The 13,983-nt window shown below is 49.8% G+C and overlaps 1 protein-coding gene across 7 annotated transcripts in view; it reads left to right on the forward strand.

Annotated features, from left to right (window-relative positions):
* The window catches only part of AMMECR1L (AMMECR1 like), an 883,688-nt gene that overhangs the window by 596,253 nt on the left and 273,452 nt on the right, over window positions 1-13,983 (forward strand). For all 7 annotated transcript variants that reach the window (XM_078665614.1, XM_078665612.1, XM_078665615.1 and 4 more), the window contains one exon: window positions 12,181-12,295. In XM_078665614.1, the coding sequence (XP_078521740.1) occupies window positions 12,181-12,295 (115 nt within the window). The remainder of the gene's footprint in view (window positions 1-12,180; window positions 12,296-13,983) is intronic.

Consider the following 13,983-nt stretch of genomic DNA (forward strand, 5'->3'; position numbering starts at 1 on the left):
GGAGTATCAAAGAACCAGGTCCTTTTGTCCGCTACCACCCGCAACCTGGCCGGGAACAGCATTGAATACGGAAGCTCTCTCGCCCTTAGTTCTCTTTTCACATCTAGGAACGTCCGTCGGCGGCGAGCGACTTCCGCCGTATAGTCCGGAAAAAAGGCCAGCGTGGAATTTTGGATCTTAACAGGAGGGGAAGCCTGTGCCGCCTGCAGAATGGCGTCCCTGTCCCGAAAATTGAACAGTCGAGCTAGAATAGGTCGTGGGGCTGCACCTGGTTTTGGCTGGCCTCCCGGGACTCGGTGTGCTCTCTCAACCGAGAAGAAGGCGGATAGGCCCTTAGGCTAAAGCTTCGTTGTGATCAGATCTTCCACGAATACATCCGTCGCTCTAGTACCTTCGGACTCCGGAACCCCAAGAATTCTGATGTTGTTCCCCCTGGAGCGCCCTTCTTGATCGTCCAGTCTCTCTCTCAGTGCTTTGTTTTCCGCCTGCACTCGCTCCATTGTCGTCTGTAGCTCCGACACGTCCTCCACCAGCGACTTTGTGACCACTTCCATCGAGCTCACCTTCTCGGACATTTTGTGGAAGTCCGCTCTTATCATGGTGATTTCGGCAGAAATTGAGCCCACCGTGACCTGCACCTGCGTCAGTGCCCACATAACGTCGTCCAGTGTTGGCTTCTTTCCGCCCATTCCATCTGCTGGTTTTCCGGCGGGTGTTCTCCCTTCGCCGCAGTGCAGGACAGGTCACGGGATTCGGCCGTGCCGTCGGAGCCGACGCTGGGGGCTCCTGACAATTCAATGATGTCTCTCTCGGTCACAGCGCCCGCTCTGTAGTATTTAATGCGCCGCCACTCACTATTGTAGAGAGGGTCTGCTTGTCTTCTTGGCCGGCCGTGGTGTCCCAAAATGGCGGCGATGTTTCTCATAGCGGTCCCTCCGTCCCTGCACTTCAGCCCGCAGTCCGGCTTCCCTTCACGGAGTTCGAGCCGCCGCCTCCTCGCCACAGTCGACTCCGCTCAGCCTGTCCGTGCCGATCCACGTTTTCTTTTTCCCTTCAAGGCGCCGCGGTTCCCAGTCACCATATACCGGGCACTTCCGGCGAGTCTCGCCCAGGCTGCAGGCACTTCCGGCCGGGCTCCCCGGATACTGCTGTCCCCGAATCCTCGTCGCCTCACAGGCCACAGTGGCTTCCATCGACAACTTCGCCACCCGGTCTCAGTTTGCTGCCGGAGTCACTGCCGCCGGTCCTGCCCGGTCCCGGACTTGGGACCCTCCGATAGAGACTTGAAATTGGTCGGATTAATTAACGGATGTAAGGAGAGGCCGCTCTACTCGCGGAACTCGTCCTCTAAGCTGCCGCCATGATCGGCTGCTAGCCACACCCCCCCCCCCGAAATGTTATATTTTGAATAGTATTCTACAAAGTATTCAAGTATGTCCTTAGAATGAGATAATAATTTTTCACAGAAATTTCTCACATGTGAAAATATTATCTTGTCCCTGGGTCCATTGATGGTCCATACTAAGATCCTTACCACCTCCCTCTAAATTCTTGCCCAGAAGTGGCACTTCCTGGTCAGCTGTCTGGGAAGTCTTGTATCATGTCATTGACCTCCAATAATGTTTCATGAGCCTTCGTCCTCTTGTATTTTGATTTTTGGTCTAATAACTTTAAGCAGTGCCCCAGCACGGGCAAATGACCTTTCTAATGACTTCTTGTGGGTATTCTGAAAGCTTCCCTGAGAATGGATCCCACCCATTGCTTATCATAGGCTTTGTCGTTGGTAACGGACAGTTGCTTTCTTTCTATTTGCTGGCTTTATTTGCTTAAGACTGCCCAGCTTGAATACAACCCTGCCGTGGAGCATTACCAGTTTACTGTATCTTTCTGAGTAATCACTTTCTGTAAACAGGCCTTTAAATCTTGTTCTTGGGGCGTAGCCAAGATGGCGGCGATATAGGACGTGCTTCCCTATCCCTCTGGCGCCTCCTGACGTAAGCCTTGTTATATCTCCCCCACTGATGCCCATCCGCGCTGGACAGCGAACGTGGAGATGCCTGCTGCTATCCTAGCACCGGCGGTGGGCTTATTTGCGACATCTGTGGCAGCTTTTGGACTCTGCCTGGACTGTGTCCGGCCCCGGCCTTGCTGCGGCCCGGCGTGCCTAGCGGAGCGCTGCTGCTGCTGTGGATCTTCACGTCGCTGTGTCCCCGGCTGCATGGAGAGGTAGCCTGAGGCGATCTCAGGGCAGCGATATGGCCGGATGAGTGGGGGCACGAACAGCAGCGATTGCAGGCGAGTGATTGGTGCGGGGTCCGCGCAGCGGCCGCCATTTTGCTGAGCTGGAGGAGGTGGCCTGGCTGCGGCGCGCTGGATCCCTGAAGGCGGAGGAGCCCTGTGGTGACTAACCCAAGCAGGCTTCTACACGAGCGTGGTTATGAGCGGACCCCCATTGAGCTCCTGAATACACCCGCGCCATTACTGATTGGGGCCGAAGTGTCTGGGGCCCAGGAGTGTTGAGGTGAGGAGCGGAGGGGTGGCAGACTGGCGCCCGGCCTCTGGCTGCTTGGATAGTCCATGTGTCGGCGGACAGCGGCAACGAGTGGGCCCTGCGGGCTGCGCATGGTGGCGATTTTGAGTTTAGCGGACCCTCCGGCCCCCCTTGCTGACTGCGAGGCCTGGTGCTGTGGAAGGCTCTCGCCCGCCGCAGGACTTGTTGTGCCCGGTGGTGGGGACTGGAGGCAGAGGAGTAGCTTGGGCCCTTGAACTGTTTGTTAGGGGCTGGGCCCAGCTATAGAGGCTGCGGTGCATGCTCTCCCTGTGGTGGCCTCCCTGGAGGCGGTAGCGAGAGAAGGTGCCCCTCTACTGTGTAACTGCTTCGGGGGCCTTTGCGTGGAGCTAGGGGCCTTGTGGACTAAGCTTTTGGGAGCGGTAAGCCTGCCCTCAGTCGGCGGGTGGCGGCTCTCTGCCCCTGCCCTTGTCAGTGACTGCGCGACCCGGCGTGGTCGCTAATCCTGCGCAGTTGTCCAGGAGAGGCCTGGCCGCCCGCTGGGGGCTTCACTGTGAGCTTTGCTGGGAGGAGACCAGTGGCCGTGGGCCGTCGCCTGGCTTCAAGTTGTGTGACTCGGTCCGCGTGTCGGCGGACGGTGCGGCGGTGATAGCGGTAGTGGGGGGGGTTCTGTTTCTTCCATCTGCAGGACGATTCCTGACTCTGAGAGCCCCCCTCCTCCTGCAGACTGAGGGGTTGTACTCCCTGTGATGGACTTTGGCGGCCACGTGGGCTTTTTCGTGTGGTCCCTGAGGGAAGACCTGGGATCGGCAGAGCAACAGACGACCTGGACTGGCTAGTAGAGGCCTGACTCAGCTGTAGCTAGCATGCACAGTGTTCTTCTGGTTGTGAGGTGTGGGGTTCCCCCTTCTTCTTTTTTTTTTCTTTCCTGTGTTCCCCCTTTTGAGACCTGGGCACCGGTCTTCCCTTGCTAGGCAGATTATTCAAGAGTCGCTGCAGGCTTACGGTTCGCTGCCCGGGCTCCACGACCTGGGCCTGCCATATTTAGGCTTGAACTGTATTGCCTCACGGAGTTCGACATTGCCCGCCCTCTTTCTTACGCTCCAGCCCGGCTTGCCCTGCGGGGATCGATCTCCTGGCCATCTCTGAAATCTCTTCCTGCTGCCCTGCCCTGGTTGCGCTCGGCCGCGCATAGACCCCTGCCTGTGGCACCATGTCTTCCTCCAGGGGTAGAAAGGACAAACCCTTGAAAGATCTCCTGCAAAAATCGTCGAGCCACTCTGCTTCTCAGTCGGAATCCAAAGCGCCGCAACCCGACGACGATGATGCGCCGGCAATCAAAGCTTATATGGTCGAACTGTTCACGGCCATAAAGGAGGACATTATGGAGCTTCGCTCCCAGCTTTCTTCAGACCTCCGAGAAGTTTGGCGTGATGTGGATGCCATAGGAGAGCGGGTGGCGACCTTTAAGGAGCATGACTTAGGAAGACAAGAGGATCTCCACCAGCTCCAGCAGGATGTGATTCGCCTTACGGAACAGAATCTTGCTCTCGATGCCCACGCTGAGGACTTAGAAAACAGCTCCAGGCCTAATACCATCAGAATTTGGGCGGTTCCTTGGAAAAGAGAAGGAGACAACCTCCGGGCTTATGTCTGCGACCTCTTTCATCAGATCTTGAGTGAGGACGAGGATTAGGAAATCCAGATGGATGGGGTTCACCGTGTAGGTCTACCACGTGGTGCTAAAGCTCCCCCGCCGGACATACTTGTCTGTGTCCACGATTTCCAACTTAAGGAGCGAATCCTTCGTAAAGCCCGAGATCTCAACCCTGTGCAGTTTCGGGGTCATCAGCCCACACTTTACCAAGACCTGGCAGCCTCCACGCTGGTCAGGAGGAGGGACTTTAAGCCCATTACTACTCATCTCCGTGAACAAGGTATCCCCTACTCGTGGGGCCACACATTTCGGCTCATCTTTAAGCACCAGGGCAAACTCCTACAGATTCGCACTTTGGAGGCCGCTTTTGATGTATTGGGGTTGGAGCGGCCCCCCTTATCTGAGAACAATGGGTCTCCTTTGCGGCGGCGCAGGCGCTCTACCGAGTGGCAGCGGGTTGGGAGATCGGCCCCCACCTCAAAGTCCACGTCCACTAGAATGCTGGAGAGAGAGGCGTCCCTTACATCAGTAGCAAAGGTGACGGATAATGCAGCTGTCCCTTAATTTTCAAAAGTTTGGCATCCAGTTCGGCTTATTTTTCGGCACCGGAGGAGGAGTGCAGTCTGCTGAGGAGCAGTGTTATCATACCCCTTTATACGGTGGGTTTGCTCTGTACTCAGTACATGACTCGACTTGGGATGGCGCCATGTCCCCCTAAACGTGTGACTTTTGAGACAGACTGTTGTCACTACCTTAGACTCTCAGGTTTCCTCCTTTCTTATGGTTGCTGTATTATTTGTTCCGGAAATGGTTTTTGCGGGATTTTTTGGGGTTGTTGTTGGGGCTTCGCATCAGTTCTGAGGCAGGCATGGCAGGTACCCGGTCCATGGGAATTGACTCACACTGGTCCTGGTGATGTTGGATCTGGACAGCTTGATGCCTTTTTGCTCCTCCCTTAGATTTTATGGGTAGGGATTTGAAAATTGTAAGCTTGAATGTCAGAGGGCTAAACAACCCGGTTAAACGCTCTGCAATACTTTCTCTCTTAGAAAATGCTGAAGGTAATGTATGTCTGCTCCAGGAAACCCACCTGTTATCCAAAGATACTACGCGGATGAAGGATAAATGCTTTCCGCGGCAGCTGTGGTCCTCAGGTCCGGCTAAGAAAAATGGGGTTGCAATCCTTTTTAGCGCGCGCTTTTGCAAGGTGCTTTCAACTGTGGTAGATATCAAAGGCAGGTTTTTGGCTCTCCGCATACAATGGGGGACACACAAATGACGATAGGGTCTTTATATTACCTGAACGAACAACTAGAACCCTTCTGCGCCTAGCCCTTTCTGAAGTTCTTGCCTCTCCAGACGCGGCGCTTTTAGTGGGAAGGGACCTGAATGTGGTGATGGACCCAGGGATGGATAGATCAGAGCAGCGATCACATCAGACGGGAGCACTGTCGCAGGGAGGGAGGCAATGGTTGATTGATTGTGGATTGAGCAATGTGTGGCGCACTCAACATCCTAATGTGCGAGATTACACGTACTACTCCGCACCGCAACAAACCTACGCACGCTTAGATCACTTTTTGGCCACACCCTCTCTCCTCTCACACTTACACGCAGCAGATATCACTCCTCGTTCCTGTCAGACCATGCCCTCATCTCGGTGTTGCTCACATCCCATGGCAGGCATTCCCCACCACAGGGCTGGCGCCTCCGTGATTCCCTTCTGCACTCGGAGGAGGTCACTACTCGAATTCGGAATACTATTGTACACTACCTCGCAGACAACGACCAAGAGTGATCTCCTCTTGCGGCGGTATGGGAAAGTTTGAAATTAGTAGTGCATTAGAAATCATCGCGATCGCAGCGTCCTTTGCGCGGTTACGCAAAGAAAAGCGTGCAGAATTGGAGAGGGAGGTGGGAGCCCTAGAAGCGGTGCACAAGCGTACCGGAGCCCCGAGAGTCTGGAGGGAACTGGAAACGCGGTGGCGCATGCTAAAACACATAGACTTGGACAGGGCAGAGCATGCCCTCCTGCGCCTACGCCATAAGTTTTATCTCAGCGGAGACAAGGGAGGGAGGATGTTGGCACATAGGCTACGGGCACGAACGCAGTTGTCAGCTATTCAATCCATCTGGGATCTAAAAGCGGTAGAGCATAACACCAAGACTCTTATTGTCGACACCTTTCGCCAGTAATATCAATGCCTTTACACGGGGGATACTCGCCCGCAGGGCACGGAGGAGTATTTACATTTTTGCGATATTACTCCTCTGCTTAAATCATCGGCTGACACTTTGGATGCCGCCTTTCGAATAGAGAAGGTCATCTCAGCGTTAGCACGATTGAAAGTGGCCAAATCCCCGGGTCCGGACGGCTTCTCAGCACTCTTTTATAAAAACCTTTTGCGTGGAGCTGGCTCCCCTTTTAACAAGACTTTTTAATTCCTTCCTCGATACTGGGGAGGTGACTCCCTCAATGTCTGAGGCAGCAATTGCCATTATTCTTAAATCTGGAAAGGATCCTAAAGAATGTGGGTCGTACTGGCCAATTTCACTCCTTAACATCGATGCAAAGCTCTTCGCAAGCATATTGGCAGCGCGACTTAGCCCCTTGATGGATGGCCTTATTGACTCAGGCCAGTCCGGCTTTATTCCGACGCAGCAAGGAGGGGACAATACCAAGCGACTCCTTCACCTTATAGATTTGATACACCGGTCTCGCACTCAGGCCTTTTTGCTTTTAATCGACGCAGAGATGGCCTTTGACCGCGTTGATTGGGAGTATTTATTTGCAGTCTTACGTGCCTTTGGATTCGGTGATAAGTTTGTCCGATGGGTCCAGTGTCTCTATGCAGCCCTTAAAGCGGCGGTGCGAGTGAACGGGTGTAAAACGGGCCTCTTCCACATCTCCAGAGGTACGCGGCAGGGGTGTCCCTTGTCCCCGCTGCTCTTCGCGCTCTATATGGAGCCTTTTGCCCAACGCATTCGATCGAACCGTGGCATTATAGGTATCAAATTCAGCGCTGACACACACAAAATTAGTATGTATGCAGACGATGTGTTTCTGTCGCTTACACAACCCCATTCCACATTGCGGCACCTGTCGAGAGAGGTTCTTGCTTTGTAAAGTGTCGCAGGGTTTAAAGTTAACTTTTCAAAATCGCAAATTCTCAACATCTCTATTCCTGAAGTTGAGGTCCGGGACCTGCAACAGGATTACGTATCTGGGCGTTCGGCTGACCTCGTCATTCGCTAAAACAACTGCCCTCAATTATAAATTACTGGTGGATCAAACAACCAAGGCATTGTCTGATTGGTCCCGTCTCAACCTAGCGTGGTACTGGAGATTAGCCGCCGTGAAAATGACTGTGCTCCCACGTATCCTTTACATGTTTCAGATGCTCCCTGTGAGTCCACCTCCAGGCACTCTTCGGAAATTGCAGGGGCTCCTTAACAAATTTTTGTGGTATAATAAAAAAACGCGGCTTGCATTATCACTGGTCACCTTGCCGAAAGCTAGTGGCGGGATGGGCTTCCCGCTAGTGGGAGCTTATTACCAAGCATCTTGTCTCCGCCTCATCACGGAATGGAACAGGTCCTTGTCCAGCAAACACTGGAACTTTATGGACCAAACAGTGGCTGGCTGTAATTTTTGGCGCGAACTCTGGCTCCCGCGCAAGCACAGAGCATGGGGCTTCTACTCCTCTCCGATTACTTCGCCAACTCTTAAGGCTAGGGATCAGCTAGCATGCCAGAGAGGCTGGATTACGTTCCCCTCTCCTATGACCCCTGTCGTGGACAACCCTGACTTCCCACCTGGTTCGCATCCCCAGTCTTCCACCGTTGGAAAGAGGAGGGTTGTAAAAGGGTAGGCTCTCTTTTTGACTTAGATGGCTTGATCCCCTTCCCTCAACTGCGTAAGGATTATCATGACCTGCCAGAATCGGATGCTTTCCATTACTCACAGCTTGCGCACTGGGTGACCCAACCCTCCAATTTCGCTCTTATGTCCCATCCCTTGACTACCTTTAAAAGTGGCTGGTCTGTAAAAAGGATGACCCTAGACTCATATCTGAGCTTTACTCCATGATCATTGCACGCCCCAAGAAGCAACGCACAAAGGCGCAGGTCCATTGGGAGACTGAATTAGGGCGGCCTTTAATGCAAAAAGAATGGGAGCACATCTTTTATCGGGCACACTGCACTGCTTCAAACTCTGCGTGCGCGGAATCTGCCTATAAAGTAGTCACTTATTGGTACTAATCCCCAGCGCACATCAAATCTTGGGATGGAGCTAAGTCAGACCTCTGCTGGCGGCGGTGTGGTCTTACTGGCACCATGGCACATGTACGGTTCACTGCCCGAAACTAGTGCGGTATTGGGCAACGGTTCTCGATGACCTTGACACTGCATTTCAGATTACATTCCCACGAAATGAAATGAAATGAAAAATGACACTTCTATAGCGCATAACTACCCGGAGGCCTCGCAGCGCTTGAACACACGTTATTGGGACTCCCCCATCCTAAATCCTTCCCTTTAATTTCGCTGAGGGGTAAGCAGATAGCCCTAGCGTTGCTTGTGGTGAGGCAGGTATTACTGGCGCATTGGGGATCCTCGACAACCCCAGACCCTCGAGATTGGATTCAGAGGCTTTGGCACCTCTTGGCGATTGACGGGAAAGGTTTGGAATATGCAAAACTATGGGCCCAATTCTTGCAACTCCTTACCAAAGATATGAGGGAAGTCACGTGCCCGAAATACATGCAAATCCTACAACTCGTTCCCCTGGAGCCACCAGGGGCCACCAAAACTTAATCTGACAGATACTAGCCTGGGACCGCCTGTTAAGGTGAGGTAGAACTGGTGGTTAAGAACTGAAGCAGAGAAGGGTGGGGGTGGGGGAGGCAGGGTGAGAGGGTTTAGTTGTTTGTCTATTTCTTTGTTTCTTTTGTTCTATAAAAGTGTTATCTTAGCCAGGTCCCTTATCTTTGCGTGGTGGTCTGAATGTTATCGCGGGGTCGCCCTCTGGGATGTAGACCTGAGTGCTGTGTATTGATCATAAGATTATGCTCTGCCGGCGTCTTGATGTAGGCAGCTAAGCTGTGTATAATGATTTGCTTTTACCACCCAATAAAACATGCTTGATTCTAAATCTTGTTCTTATCTTGTCACATTTGCTGTGCATTCAAGGACAGAGGTCCAATGTCAGGCTCTGTCTTCTGAGGGAGCTTGGTCTTTTATTTTATTTCTCTGACTCCAATGTGAGGGAATTTATGTGGCAATCCTGCTGTGAAACGAAATGTTTTCTGCTAGCACACAACAAATATGAACTGTTCTGGTATTTCAGAATATACCAGCTGATAAGTAGCCACTAGACTTGCCCTGGACTTCGCTGGTGTGGCCTATGAGATCGAGTCCTAGCCCCCAAGAGGTGCCTCACAGCTCCTGGACCATTGGCTGGTGATAGAGTGTACTGTTTCTCCCCATAGAACCGCAATTTGCAATCCAAAGGCAAAAGATAATAGTTTTTGTTCACTGAGTCCGAGGCTCATAAACTACTGCTACTTGGCGATTCGTGGGTAGCCTTGAATGCAGTCAAGAACCAAGACTTCACTAGAACGCTGGACTTCGCATGTCCGGCGACGTCGATCCTAGCGCTGGCCTCAAGCTGCAGAGGGCCCTGCCAACCTCGCTATGGACAAGAAAAAGAACCAGAAAAGTTTCTAAGTGCAAAGATAAAATCTTGACTGAGACCAACCCGGAGCCCGCATCCAACTCCTACTTCCAACTTGATTGGCCTGAAACTTTGACTTTTGCTCAGACCCTCATATTTCGGGCTTCATGACTACTAATAAAAATAAAAAGCAGTGATGTATAATCTTTTTTATAAGCTTTTGAAAGTGAAAAGCATTGATTTACGAAAATCATTCACAAATCATAATTCAGTTTTCCTCCATCTGACTTTTGTCATTTTGGTGTCTCTACTCTAGAGTCCCCCAGGGGTATGTCTTATCTATCCCCTGTCCTTTTCAATACATACCTTCAGCCCTTGTTAGACCTTTTTCTTGGGTTGATTCATAACCATGCACATTTCATCTATATAATCGTAAGCAAGACAAAGACGAGGAAATTAGAATTCCACAGCTGCTTCTGAAGAGCATACATTCGACCAGAAAAGGTGGCCATGTTGAGAGTAGAATTTGTTTTGTTGAAAGCTGTTGGAATAATACTCAAATCACCTAGGCCGAGCACATGGAACTCCGGCAAGGTTGCATTCACTTTAGGGAGCCATTCTTTGGACTTTTTAATCCCAGCTCACCCAAATATTTGGCAGAAAAGTGTTCCCTATTTTATAATATGTAGATGAGATCCTTGTGTCCCGTGTGGCTATAGGCTTAGATTTACTAATTAAAGGGAACCCATTCAGGAATACCCTAAATGTGCATCTGTTAGCCAATGGGCTCTTAAGACCAACTCTGGGTGATTCACATTTGCTTCGAGATCAGGGCATATAGCCCCTGGCACAATGATGACCTTGTGTAATAGGCAATGCTAATGGATATATCATCTCTGGCAGTAGATTCAGAGGTGAAGCTGCTGCCCCGCATTGTGCCCTCTACAAGGATTCCTCACTGCCTCAGGCCTCAAATCAGCTCACTCATTAAACAACATCATCCTTTGAGGGACTTCTTTATTTTCCCAAAGATTCTTTTGGGGGGTTTTGCCAGCAGTCCTAACCAGCAGTTCTAGGCAACAATATGGCTTTTTTTTTTTACTTTTCCCCTTCTCACATTGTTTTTATAAACATTTAAAAGTAGTGCAACACTGCTAAGGCGGAAATAAGCGCGTAGATTGTTAGTACAACCGATGGTATTGCCGTAGAGCTCTGACTGAAGGTGTGCAAAAGGCACATTTCAGAGCGAGTGAGATTCTAGAGCGAGGGGTTAAACTGCAGGTTGCTCAGGGAACTTCAAACAGAGGCGGCCTTAGGCATGTGCAAGCTGTGCACCTGCACAGGGCCACCAAACCCCAGGGGCCACCACGCCAATATAGATCCTTAATATGATAATCCTCTGAGGATGGATACATATTTGCGTGGCGGCCCCTGGCAGGGATTTGGCGGCCTCCGGCTCTGTTCCACTTCCAAACACCCTGACCCCCCCTCTTCACTAGCCTCCGCGCTCCGCCCCACCCGGACCACCTCTTCCAGGGCCCCCAACCTGCGCTCCCTGCCCAGGGCCGCCATGAGCCTAGAGCCGCCCCTGCTTCAAAGATAAGTTTTACTGGCAATTGTTCCTCAAAGAAAAGCTGCTGAACACATGAACGTGTTTTGACATTTCTACAACCACATAAACTATACTGAAAAAAACTACGATTCATTCTATCAATTTAAAAATCATACCTTTAAATTAAAAACGAAATGAATGAAATTCAATAGATTATGAGGTTCTACAGCAAAATAGAATACATGTATTCTTTGTTCTTCATTAAAACCTTTTTTGACCCGTTCAGCCGTGAGCGCATATTCTCTGGTATTATAAGCTTTCACTCAAACAAAGTTGTCTTGCTGTTTCTGTAGTGCAGTTGTACAATCGTTAATAGAGTTGCTTTGGTGGAAGGTGTCTCTGATAACCTTCTACTGATCATACTGGGCCTTACTCATCACCCAGTTCTTTAAGCTCTTTCCTGTTTTGTGGAGCAACTGTGCTCTTGTGGCTGGGTTTGCTGTACCAAATTAACACAACTTCTGACAGACTTTCCACTGGGGCACTGCTCATGTATTCTTGCCAGGAATTTAATTAAATCGTACAAAATGTATTTCGAGAGTCTTTTGGCGAAATAGGAGTATGTGAGATGACATTTGGGGTGAAGCTTTAACAACGCTGATGTGCGGTCAAGTCTGGGTTACATACTTGAGATGTCTGATTCCATGAAGGTGTAATACAGTTGTCAATCTTGTATTCATGACTCAGTCCCTATTTCTTCCATCTTCACACCATTTGTTTTGCAGTGCCCTTAAAGACAGCCGCTTCCCACCCCTGACTCGTGAGGAGCTGCCAAAGCTTTTCTGCTCAGTGTCACTCCTCACCAACTTCGAGGATGCAAGTGACTACCTGGACTGGGAGGTGAGGAATTCTGTTTCTGTACTGCCCTTTTCTGCTGGTTTATCAACATTTGTTGGTTAATCAAAAATACATTGAGACTCAATCCTTTTATTTTGGTGACTAGAAGGATGGGTCTCAAATGGTTATATTTTTATAAATTGGAGATTTTCATAATTGCAACGTTTTTGTTTACAGGAGCAAAATTATGACCAGATATGCACGTGGTAGCTTGCATTGCATTACCTAAATAAGCATTGTTAATGATCTCCTGGAGTCATAGATTTGACCGTTTTTAATTGTTCTCACATACTGCTCTTTTAATAGTAAAGCCAGTTGCAAAGCTTTCAATTTACAGCCCGTTTTGCTGATTTTTGTTTGCTTCCATTTGGCAGTAGTGTTACATTAAGCTTACTTCCAGCTGTCCAACTTAGTACATAGTTTCCTTTTGTTTATATGGGTAGCTTGGGCTCAGAGTATAAGCCCTGTCATTGCATTCTCCCACTTTAGTTAAAAAAAATATATATATATTATTAGTTTTCAGTTGCAAAACAGTACAACAGGTAAACGTGCACACACAATTGGCACTCTACCTCCTCCACTCACCCCCTTCCCATCTGCAACAGGAGCCTGGGTGGTCAAACCATGGTATGATCTCCACCTCCCCCACATTCTCCTACTTTTAAGCCTTCCAACCCAGAGCCACACGCAGAAATACCATCTGAGTTAAGAAAAACAAATAAACTCAAAAGTGACTGTGTCTCTTCTGACAACATGAAACTGCACGCCCTTTCTTTACAACAAATGGTTGCCCTTGTTCATGTCCACTGAACGACAAGTCGTTTTGTAGGAGATGATGAATAGCTTGTGTTGGAAATCGCTGAAAATTCTGAGATCTGAGGACTAATGTGACTGGTGTATGAGGTGACTCCAAAACAGCTTTGGTGGTGTGTTTTGGAACTTATAGTGAAAGGAATTTTTTTTTTACATCAATGGTTAGAGTTGGGAAAAGCAGACACTTAAGGAGATTACTCTTGCATCTTACTCCTTTCCTGAAATTTAGAAGGTTGGCTGGTAGTACATCCAGCTACTTCTAGTTATGGTTACATGTAGCTTATTGTTCTTGCGCAATACATTTGTAGAACAAGCATTGGCATAGCCAAATAGGTCTAGTCTTTGGGACTTTTAGCTAGAGCTATTGGCTTTGCAATGTCTTTAAGCTATGTTGTAGAACAGAGTGGCTGCTGTGCAGCATGTTGAAAAGTTATAATAAAAAGTGTTATAAGAATTTTTGTTACCGTTTATAAAGGAAAAGACTTTGTCTTCAACTGAAAGACCCTATTAACCCCTTCGCTGCGGGGCTAATTCCCCCACGGTGCGGGGTGAGCACGGTGCCGCGGTGCTTGTGACGAGACCAGCTCGTCATGAGTCACGGTGGAGCTCATCTCGTCTCGTCCCGACCCCGCCCACTGATTAATTCGCCCGCACAGGCTGGGACTTAATCGGGTGTGGGCGGTGCAGAGCCGTTATGCTGAGACCAGCTCGTCATGAGCACAGCTCCACCGTAACTCATGACCAGCTGGTCTCGTCACGAGCACCGAAGGTGTTAAAAAAACTATTAACATAAAAATTGTCTTCTAGTTTTTTGTCCTCTCCATGTTGGCAACCTATTTTTGCCTATTCAAATGCTTGTTTGTTATAGCTTTTGTTTT

The sequence above is a fragment of the Lissotriton helveticus genome, chromosome 11, assembly GCF_964261635.1.
Source record: "Lissotriton helveticus chromosome 11, aLisHel1.1, whole genome shotgun sequence".
Taxonomy (NCBI): domain Eukaryota; kingdom Metazoa; phylum Chordata; class Amphibia; order Caudata; family Salamandridae; genus Lissotriton; species Lissotriton helveticus.